Raw genomic sequence first — 11,501 nt, 5'->3', positions numbered from 1 at the left:
TGTGCGCGCTTATAGATTAAATGAAGTACGTTGTTTTTTGGCCTCCATGTACGTGGGATCTCTGCTGCCGTCTCTCCCACACGCTGACGCTCCGACCCGCAATCGCGCACTCCTGCAAGCAGATGCAGCCGCAGACGTGCGCCAAATGTACAGTTCAGAGTGTGGGAAAAAGAGGACAGTGTGAAAGCCGCCGAGCCATGAGAGGCAGAGAGCGGCTTGTAAAGTCGAGATGAGGCGAAGTCTGGGCCGCCGAAACGGAGCAACCGGTCCGAGAGAGACGCTGCCGCTCGCCTGGTTGTGGTTTCCACGTGTTTCTCCTCCTATCTATCCATCTCTGTTTCACTTTAACGTTCATTTTTCTCTGTCTGTCAGTATCTATCATCACCTTTTTTCTCTGCGTCTCTCTCTCTCTCTCACACACACACACTCTCTCAGGCGCACAGTTCCCACGGTGGCGGGGGCAGCTGAGTGGCGTGTCAATCTGCGCAAAGCGTCACCTCTTTTCACTTGCAAAAAGGAAGTAGCGCAGGGCTTTTGTTATTTGAAGTCCCACAGTCTAGTCATTTAAAAACAACTGGACTATATCCGCCGTTTATGATTTAAACAGCCACCTATAATCTCCTCCTCGGAGGTGTTTTTATATGGAGAGGTATGACGGACAGAGCCGTTTGGGCTTTTGTGCCATTTGGTTCGGAGTTAGAGACAAACAGGCTCTTTAGGGGTTTAGACTTTTACACTTATAAACGGTTAAACGATCTATAAGTCACCTGTTGAGACCTTAGCCTTTAGATAAATTTGATTAACGTGTGTCCACAGCACACTGGACAGAATCCTTATCATTTAGTCGTTTTTATTTCTTATTTGTGCGCAAATGAGCTGAGATTGTTACCTGGAGTCAACCTGTGGAGAAAGCTGGGTCACATACAGCTCCAGCCACACCCTCTCCTGGATACTGTGACCTTATCAGCCCCCTAAGCACCAGAAGGTGTCGGTAAATCCAGATATGACAGGCTACCCTCATCTTTAAAGAGACATCTTCATAAAACCAGTTTAGCTGAGCGTCCAGAAGCTAATGGGGAGACTTTTCTCCCAATAAAAAGTAAAATTCTATTTCCTGCTTTCCCCAATACAGTGACATATCATACTAATAATAATGATTAGCTATCTCTCTTCTTTTTACTTTTTATTTGTCTGTATGCTTTTTTTTTGCTTTGAATGCGCAAAATCTCCCACTGAAGCTCTGAACGTCCCTGTGATGCGACTTGATTGACTTTTTTGTTCCAAGTTCCTGTTGATGTTAATCCAGCAGACGATCCTCTGCAGCGGACCCGCTTTCTCAGCACTTTGCAGCTCTGGCAGCACCATCATGCCTCTGGCTTTCAATCCGCTTCACGGGGTGGGCTGCAGGAGATCGGATATAGAGATCACCATAATATTGCTGCGGGCGGCTTGTTTAATATTTCTGCAGCAAACGTTTGGCTCCCCCTTTTAGCGACACCACGCCCCCCCTCCCGACAGATTCACAGAGCCCCTGATCCCTCCCTCTAACCGAGCCGGCAGCCTATAACCTCCCCGGGTCTCCGCCCATTCCTCCACAGTTGATTCTTTGGGAAGGTATTGTCATGCAAATAAAGGACGGACGCGTAAAATATTCCCCCAGAGCGCAGCGCAGGGCAGAGACTCACACGGACCGCAAGGAGGACACAGACCGGGCCACACGGTGGATTTCTATCGTTTACGTCGCTACGGACCCGTCCATCTGTCACAGGTAAGTCACAAATCCGCGGCGGATTACAGTTCCAGACATGCTTAGTGGCGAAATCCAAGCAGTGAATCCGTGCGTAAACGTGTGCGCACGGAGCTCTCCGCTCTCTCACTCTTGGATGTGGCGGAATGTGGGGGTCTCTCTGGCAGTCTGTTGGTGAGGAATCGGGATTCATGCGGATTTTTTTTCTTGTCTTTTTTTTTTTTTTTTGTCCTTTCCCAGACACCCTGGCCGCCACATGAGCAGCGACATATAGCCAGGAAACAGGTTGGACCGTTCAAGGAAAACCGACGGGGATCCGACACCGAGGAGGAGGCTGCCCCGTGGAGACAGCGGTCAAACACCAGCTTCCCCGAGAGAAGTCGGAGGTGTCTGTCTTCTCCATCCCCCTGTGTAGGCTACCTGCTGCTGCTGCTGCTGCTGCTGCTGCTGATACAGAAGGGGAACTATATCCAGAGAGCCCTGGATCGCTTGAGAGCACCCTTTTTATGTTTTAGGGGATTTAGGATCTCTCAAATATTAACATTTTTTGCACACCAAGTGTGTCATTTCTTCTCTTGTCCTTTTTGGGATATATACAGTGATATTTTTCCGTTTTAGTACTTTAAAGTGCCTTAACAGCTGGTTATAATCCAGTGTAACTGTGGCATTCTTACCAGACCAGAGACGCTCAACAGGGAGAAGACGATTATTATCAGCTTTAGAGCCCAGGCAGGATTACTTTGTTCCCCACCCTCCAGCGAGCTGCAACCATGAGCCAGGCGGATGTGTCGACTTGCTCCGCGCCGCAGAGGGTTTTCCAGGAGGCGGTGAAGAAGGGCAACACCAAGGAGCTGCACTCTTTGCTGCAGAACATGACAAACTGCGAGTTCAACGTCAACTCCTTCGGGCCGGAGGGACAGACGGCCCTGCATCAGTCCGTCATTGACGGCAACCTGGAGCTGGTAAAACTGCTGGTGAAGTTTGGCGCAGATATCCGGCTGGCCAACAGGGAAGGGTGGAGCGCTTTACACATCGCCGCCTTCGGGGGCCACCAAGACATTGTGCTATACCTCATCACCAAGGCCAAGTACTCCTCTGGCGCCCGGTGATCTGTCTCTGCTGTCAGGTAAAAAAAAGAAAAAAACAGAAAAACAACAAAAAAGAAGAGAAAAGTAGAAGATAAAAAATAACAAATCAACAACAAATGAAATATAGAACTGCAACACAACAACACACGGGAAAGCCAGGCTCTTGTAAAAGCAAACAAAACTGCCATTATCTACATAGTTGTGCCAAATTATATAAAGAAAAAGGAAATAAAGTAGGCCTGCACAGTAACCTTTCCTCACTGTAAACCAAACGGGGCCCTCTCTGCACTCCAGAGCGCAGCGCCGCATGGTTCACACGCAGCGCTTCCACACGAATCTTTAACACAAAAAACCAAACCAAACCAAAAAAAAAACACCCATTTCGGTGAGTTTGTTGGTACTAAAGCTTTTCCTCTTGAATGTGCATCTTAGATCGTGTCGTCCACTATTAAAGAAACCCGGTCTGTGCATCACATGTGTGTGTGTTTGGACTCCAGAGTGCAGATGGCCCAGTTTCTCCTCTCTCTCTCTGTCTCTCTCTGTCTCTCTATCCCTGACCTCCCCATTCTCAGTACAGTTGAATAGTTTCTTTGTGGGAGCGCAGATTTGACCTGTTGCTCCTCATTGTTCTGTAAAAACCCTTTTTAAGTTATTTTATAATGAAAACACGGCACTTGATGCTACATGGCTGCATGCTGGAATATCTGAAAGGGAAGACACACGAACAAGAGAAAGAAGGGTTGCCCTCTGTTGGCTACCAGAGGTCTATTTTCTTTAATAAATTCATTGATTTTTTTTATTTTTAGTTTTTAAAACTCAAAGAGCGGCATTATGGCTATCCAACATTTTCTTTTCTTCCTCCAGATGTGTAATCATTATGTAACAACAATTGACTTCATGGTTGTTGTGATGTACTGTACACAATAGCTTTACTTTGTTTCTGTTATTTTTTTTAAAAAGGAAATTTAAAAAAAAAAAAAAAAAAGCTGAATGCGCTCTGCAAGCAGATCTTGCCATGCTGGCGTCCAACTTTTTTGTCAGGCCAGTGCGACCACTTTGCCAATGGTCATTGTGTTACTTTAAAAAGAAAAAGAAAACCGCTGCTTTCGCTTTGTATCGAGAAAAAAAAAATTGGAATTCACTTTATAATCTCCTTTCAGTATTTTATTAACATCCTAGTCATCACTGTGAAAGCAGGCTGGGTCTTTTCTTTTTTTTTTCTTTTTTATTTATGAAGGTACATTGAGAAGATGCATTTTTTTATGTTGTGGTTCTTCTTTTTTCTTTTAAAAAATCTGTGTAGTGTAAGAATATCATGGGTGACTCAAGCTGCTTCAGACTCTTTTTTTTTTTTTTTTTTAATAGTGTAAACTGTCCCGTGTGGAGGTTGACCTGCCACCACTCCCACCCACCCACTCCCACGCATCCTCCTCTCCCACCACCAGCACCACTGTTATAGCCTGTTGAACCCTCATGAGGACTTTTCTCCTCCCATTTAAAAAAAACAAAACAATGACTGTTTGGTTGCCTTTTCCCAGCTACCTCGACTATATAAAGTATTCTCAAGTTGCTTTTTTTTTTCTTCTTCTTCTTCTCCTCACCACTCCTATATTTTTTTTCTTTTTTTGGAGTCTGAAGAGATTCACAGTTCTGTCTGTGATCCTCACACATCATTGCCAGTATGTTTCTTGCTTATGTAGCCCCAACATGGACTTCAGCTACAGAAGATGCAATCAGCTCCTCCATTCTCCTGCATCCTCAAAGTCAGTCGGGACAGTTTATGTTACACTACAACCAAACCAGTGCTGACAAAGCAAAGCATCTTTTTTTTTTGTTTCTGCTTAAGGGAGATGTTGCTTCTCACTGCCATTGTTGCATGTTCTCCCCCCCCCTCTATAACCCTCCACTTTTTGCTCTTCCTCTCTGTCCTCATCAGCCTGTATTTTTTATTTTATTTTCAGTCATACAAAAAGAAAAAAAGAAAAAAAAATGGAATTGTATCGCATGACTTATAAATGCAGGGAGTTTTATTGCACAAAAATACGGAGCCTTGTGCGCCCCCAGTGTTCGTACGGGGTAACTGCAGGAGCCAAGGCTTTGGAATAGTTACTACTACTGAGCAGGACCCTAATACTGTTGGACGATGAAGACTTAAAGAACAACAACAACAACAACACATGACTATTGCAGGATGTCACAGAAAAAAAGGAAAATTTGGTTTCAGAAACTTGCCTGCTGCATTTTTTGAAAGTCATGGCACCCTAACATTTGTAACAATGCTGCTTGTATGTTTTCTTTTCTTGTTAATGTTGATGTTTTATTTTTTATTTTTTAAAGCCTACTGCTCAAATGGCCAACAGTTGTGTAGAAGCTTCACAGCAGCACTGGTTCACCTCATGAGAAGCTGTTGAGAAAGTGTGACTTTTTTTTGTTTTCCTGTTTTTATTTTTGAGTGAGAGTGAGAGTGTGTGTGTGAGAGATGTTGTGTGTTTTCTCATGAGGCCTGTGTGACTGTGTTTAAAACAGAAAAAACAGTCGCCAGACTGACAAAAAGAAAACTTCCCATTTTCAACCTGGAACGAACACGATGAACCTGAAACAAGCCGATAGTTCCGCCACAGATTGGTATCAGGCAACAAATGAAATATGCATCGCTTGTCTTAAACTTGATTTATTATTACTATTTTTTTTTTATTTTAACTTTTTTTTGTTTTGTTCGTTTGTTTGAATATTGCACTGATGACTGTTGTTGAAAAGTTGGCTTTTATGTGTCAACATTTTTAATTTTTTTCTGAATAGAAAAAAAAACAAACACAACAAAATACTATTGTATAAATATATGCTCCAGGTGATAATGTCCTAATGTGTGTATTACTTTGTGGAAAAAACATGATGTTTCTCAACAAAGATGCGTGTATCTCTGTGATTGGGTGTATGTATATATACATATGGATATATATATCGATGCTGATGATGATGATGATGATGATGATGATGATATCTTGGGGCACTTTCTTTTCTGAAGTGCTGTCTTCCTGTTTTGTTTTTTAAAGGGGAATAATACATTTGATGGTAAGATCATTGTAACATGATTGAAAATTGCACGGTTGTGCGGTTATTTGGCTTACCAGGGTCATAACATTTATGACGTAAGGAGCCAGCTGCCGGATTTGGTGTACATGAGCGAGATGATTTTTTTTTCTATAAAAAAATGGAGGAAAAAAAAAGAAAGAAAAAGTGCTGACTTCTTTGGGTCAACATGTGTTCCTGGTCTTGCTTCATTTCAAGCAAGATGGGAAACTGGTTGACTTTTCATGAGTGATGCAGATGTTCCATCATGTCTGACTTTTTGGATTTTTTTTTTTTTTGGTTTGTATTCTTTTTATTTTTGAACATTTGTAACACTGTGATGATGACGCGATGTCATGTGGAGATGAGTGCTGTATTATTTTTGTACGTTTGTGTACAAGCCAGTAAAGAAATCATTAAACTCAAATCCTCTGTGTATGCATACATTTCTTTCTCATCTTCCCAAAGCAAAAAGCTATGTTTTCTGCTGCTCAGCTCCCCCTTCCTCCTCCTCCTCCTCCTCCTCTTCCTCCCTCCTCCTGCATTTTTCATAGAAAAGGTTGGTTTGGGAAACACACCCCCACCCTGCTCGCTCGCTCTCTCACTCTCTCTCTCTCTCTTTTTCCCTCCCTGTCTTCCAAGCCGGGCCCAACCCAGATCCCCATTCTCTCCTTTTGTCATTCATCTGGCCTCATCCTTTCACTGCCGGGATAAAGGAGCCCGGTGCATTGTGGGTAGGCTCAGTTTAAAGAAGGGTCCCCTCCCCTGTGTGTGTTGTGGGAGAGATGGTTTTATGTTACCCCCACACACTCAAAAACTTTCCAACACACTCTCCTCTTGTGCTCTCCTTCTAATGATTAAGACCCGAGCTTTGCGCCGCGATTCAGCTCTCTGCTGACAACCTGTTGCTTTTGCACTTGAATATGTCTGTCACTCATTATTTACACTCTCAGATTATCTTTGTGTCGCTCTGCTAACCCTCTCCCCCGAAGCGCAGCCGCTCGTCGTCTGCAAAGAAAAATTCTCAATCATGTGACTTGTTGGGGAAAAAAGGGAGCAAAGCATATCCCTCGCTTGTTTTATTTTATTTTCATGTGTGTTTTTGTGGTTTTTATTCTGTACTTTGAGGCCTTCCAGAGTGTGATAACGATGCATGAAATGACCCTGAACATGGTTCCACTGTTAACTGCTCTCACTTCATTTGTTGAAAAAAAAAATACTGCAGCCAGAAAGTCAAGTCTGTGCAATCTGTACTTCTGATTTGAATCATTTTCTGTGCTGGAGAGTTTGTTTGTCTTCATCTTTTATTGCTGGACCTGCCTTTTAAGCATTTTGTTCATCAGCACCTGTTTGCCACCTCCGATCGAGTCGCCCCGTTTCTTAGAAATGCTGCCTTGTAAGCTGATATTTTGCACGGCGCTGCGTGGAGGGCTGTGGGAAATTTGTGTGTTCTCGTGTCAAACCTGTTCGTGTCGCAACGTTCGCTGGGTGTCGACCGGCTACGAACGTTTGAGCAAAGAGGGTTGCGAATGTGATCGAAATAACGGTTGCGGTTTGAGAAAGTTTTTCACTACTTGGGTGTGATCTTGAGTTCATGTGAAAAAAAAAAAAAAGCAAAGAGGAGCAGTGTGTTACTTCTGGTTTTCAGTGATAAGTTTAAAAAAAAGTGTGCTATTTAAAGCAGCTGCTAACCTCACGTTGTGAACTGCGGCTCGAACGCTCACGCGATCCGATGCATTTCTTTGTCGAGCGCCGGCGAAGTTAGCTCCTCAGAACCGCCAGAGCCTCTCTGTGTTTTGATACCGTGGCAGGCAGGACGGGTTATCTGGCCTGCTGCTCGCTTGTACTTTCCTCCCTCCCTCCCTCGCTCCCTCCCCAGTCTCTCACTTCTGCAGGATGTTTTTGTTGAGCTGGGTTCCCATTGTTCACACACTGAGTTGGCTGGCCTCCCAGGGTTGCTGCTGGCTGCTAGGCCCCCTAATAGGTTCTTCATGTGCCTTGGCTTTCCTCGCTCATCTTGGTCTGGCCTTTTGCGTGGAGCAGCCAGACAACACGAGGCATTTCAGGGGAGGAATTTTGCAGAGAAGGCAGAGGAGAGAAAATATTTGTTTGGTGGGGGGGAGGAGGTTGTCATCGAGTCCCGAAAACATGAGCATCAAAATTAAATTAAAAGAAAGTGAAAACGCACTGTATTTGGCGAAGGAGAAGTTGTGCGAGTTATCGTTGGGTTTTTGTGTTTTCCAGCAAAGCAGAGACGGTTGGATGTTGTTGGCGGGTTGATGTTACAGCAGCTGCAATCAAGTGCATCTGTGTGATTATCTTGCACTGCTATTCAAAAGGCCATTGTTCAGAGGCTCATAAAATATTCATATCCATGCTTCCACCCCTCGTTTGAAGGGTTACACTTGATCTGTAACACGGCAGATTAACCGAACATCTTGTGATACGTGTAAAATGCAATTTAACTGGTTTTGCAACAATGAATTCCTCATTTTATAACGGCCCCTGTTCAACATGTGTACAATGACGCGAGCTTTGACTGCGAGATCTGCTGCCTGCGACTTCCTCAGAGTGCACCGGCGTCGACTTGATTGGCGTCTGATTGGGTAATAACGAGATCAGTCGTATATTTATGGTGAGAACACAGTTGAGGAACTCTTGCGGAGGCCTGTGATGACAGCCGCACAAAGAGGAACGTACTGGAACGTTTAACAGTCTTTCCAGTATCTTGAATTAGACAATAAGTTGTGGTTCTATGTGTGGGTGCTTCTGTCGTGACGTGTGAGACGGTTTAAGTGATTTCAGGTTGTTAAGGTGAAGCTGACGCGGCTTGTTGTTCTCATATGTGATCATCCTTGTTGCCGTTCTGTGTTTGGTTAATATGAGCAGCTGTAGCGGCTGAAAGTGATTTAAATCCAAATCATGACAGATATTTCATAGATGCTTGTTGGAAATCGTTAAAGCTCCTGCCTACCTGTAGCTTGGTTGCATATCTTCTCATAACATGTACAGTCTGCATTTGATTGACGTCTCACTCCCTTGTCAGTTTTGTTTTTGCACAACCAGCTCTGTTAACATCTCAACAGTACGCAGCTGGCTCAGTGTCTTAATTCCCATCAGAGCTCCGCCCGGTTTCTACCTGAGTAGACGTCTAATCAGCCAGAGAAATTGAGAACGTGTGGGCGTGCAGGGCCGTGAATATGTTTACAATAATTAATCAGGAGAGCAGGAGTCCTGGCATGCACGCTGAGCTTAGAGCTGCTTAGCTTTGACTTTCCAAAAAGTCCACACCTGCCCAACAGGAAAGTTGTTTTTAAAAACATGGTGAGGCCTCCGTTTGACTCTTTAATCGGCTGAATGGAACTTTGCTGCACTGTGACATAAACAGCTTTTATTTTTACCACCTAAACTTGGTTTGAAGATGAATTTGTTGTTAGAAACTCTTTGCATTCTGTCAGTGCTGCAACTTTAAAGTCGACAACAGTGAAGAAATTTAACATTTAGCTTCATATGGCAAGATATGACTGAATGTAAAGACGGCCTTTGATGAAATTATGTTTTTTTTAACCTTGTTAAGTTGTTTACATGGTGTTTGTTTTGTGTGTTAGAAATGTATGATGAGGGAAATAAGCAGTCAGTGCCATGACCGAGCATTTCTACCTTGAAACTGCTGCCTACAGATGACAGAAAACACAGGTTTAGACTTTGAGGAATCAAAAGAACCAACCTTTCTGTGTCATTATTGTTTTTGGTTGAAACATGTACGGCTGAATCACCAGATATAGAACTTGTGAGAAGAGAATAGTTTTACCCTGTTTGTGGTGAGCTGGTGTGCTCGAGCTGCACTGAGTGGAGAAGGGTAGGTGGCTGTGGCTCAGGTGGAAGAGCGGTTCGATCCCCGGCCCCTCCACAGTCCAAGTGTCCTTGGGCAAGAACCTGAAGTTGCTCCCAATGGCAGGCAGCATCTTGCATGGCAGCTCCGTGGCCATTGGTGGATGAATGTGTGTGTGAACGGGTGAAACACATTGTTTAGCGCTTTGAGTGCTGCTAAGGTAGAAAAGCGAGTGTAGCGTTGCATCTAAGCTATTTTACACAAGGAAAGAAAACTATTTGCATGAAGAAAAAAAAAAGTCTAAAACTTCACAAAACCTTGATGTGCCTTGATGTGTTTTCAGGGCTTTAATCAGTGACCAGAGAGACTTTAAACCTGCATTTATTGATTGTTTTTAACCACTTGTGGGCGATGTGATGAGCTGTGAAGGCGACACTTTCATATTGTTGCCTTCTAAAGCTGATTTGGTGAACTTGTTAGCAATCAGAGCAACATTAGCACCCATGTGGTGTTGTGTTTGTGTCCACTGGATGAATACAAGTCCACCATGCACCCTGTTTTTAGCTCCGTGTTTGGTCTCCACCATCTCCGCTGCTTGCTGAGCGCTCCGTGATGCTCCCCAGCTAGTCGCTAACACTGTCTGCCTGCTGTTTGCTGCTTACTCGGTCGCTTTCAGAGCGTTTCGCCTTCGGTCTTCCTCTCTGAATGAGGATAAGAGCTGGTGTGTAACAACTGCCGTCAGGAGGCTGTTTGTTTGCATCGTGTTTAGTTGTTACCTTGGCAACAGCTACGCATCCACAATCGTACTCCCCTGGTCTCGCTTCCGCACTCATCAGCACATTTTCTGCGCGTTCACTCTTAGTTTTTATTCTTGCCGTCCACTTTTCGCCTTCCACGGGAATGCGGCGCGTAACGCAGCGACACCAGCGCGGAGTCAGCGACGGCGGTGGATGACAGTGACCTTTAAATCCTGCTGATTTTGCACTTTCTTTCCGAAAACAAAAACATGTCTGTCGCTAAACACGGCCAGCAGCGAGCGGGCCCCCCTCCCCAAAGTCTGCCTGCGAGTAAGAAGGGGAGTAAAAGAAATAAAGAGAGAGAGAGAGAGAGAGAGAGAGAGGGAGAGAGACAGGTGGTCAGGCTGGTCTTTTCCTTGCCCTCCGCTCCTTTTTGAACTTTTCTTTCATTCTTCCAGTTCATTCTGTGCTTCTCCCCATAGCTCCAGTGACAAGACGCTCCATTCACTGCCTCATTCTTCCACCGCCTCCCTCCTCCCCTCCATCTCCCTCGCACACCCCCGGCCTCCATCTCCTCCCTCCTGGCTCCTTTGTCTAGCTCGCGGGGGCCTGCTTTAGCTGCTATTCACCAGCCAGACGGACCGCCATTGACTGGACCTCCCCCCCTCACCACCACCACCACCACCTCCTCCCTTATTCACCCCCCTCCTCTAACATCCCTCCCCTCCTGCAAAACACCCTCACACACATATGCACACAGCAACCTGGCCATTCTCCACCCTACGCCCTGTATCAGGCAGCTGCTATGCTAATAGGGAGGAAGGGATGGATGGAGGGGAGGCAGGGAGGGGAGGGGAGGGAGGGGTGAGGAGGAGAGACGGAGCAGCCAGCCTATAGTAAAAGGACAGAGGGAGGGAGAGCAGGGAGAGTGACCCTCCATCTCCATAGCCATGCCAGAGCAGCAGCAGACCTCCTGTTACACAAAGGGAGTCCCCCTGTTCCTCCTCCTCCCCCTTCTCACCCCTCTC

At 45.1% G+C, this 11,501-nt stretch overlaps 1 protein-coding gene across 1 annotated transcript; it reads left to right on the top strand.

The window, feature by feature from the left end:
* Positions 1-1,661: 1,661 nt before the first annotated feature.
* Positions 1,662-2,934, top strand: nrarpa (NOTCH regulated ankyrin repeat protein a). The gene is made up of 2 exons (XM_008300681.1): positions 1,662-1,768; positions 1,988-2,934. The coding sequence occupies exon 2, from the start codon at positions 2,518-2,520 to the stop codon at positions 2,854-2,856; it is 339 nt and encodes a 112-aa protein (XP_008298903.1). The 5' UTR covers positions 1,662-1,768; positions 1,988-2,517; the 3' UTR covers positions 2,857-2,934.
* Positions 2,935-11,501: the final 8,567 nt, after the last annotated feature.

The sequence above is a fragment of the Stegastes partitus genome, unplaced genomic scaffold (assembly GCF_000690725.1).
Source record: "Stegastes partitus isolate 25-593 unplaced genomic scaffold, Stegastes_partitus-1.0.2 Scaffold1574, whole genome shotgun sequence".
Classification (NCBI taxonomy): Eukaryota; Metazoa; Chordata; class Actinopteri; family Pomacentridae; genus Stegastes; species Stegastes partitus.
This window is presented reverse-complemented; position numbering and strand designations above follow the sequence as displayed.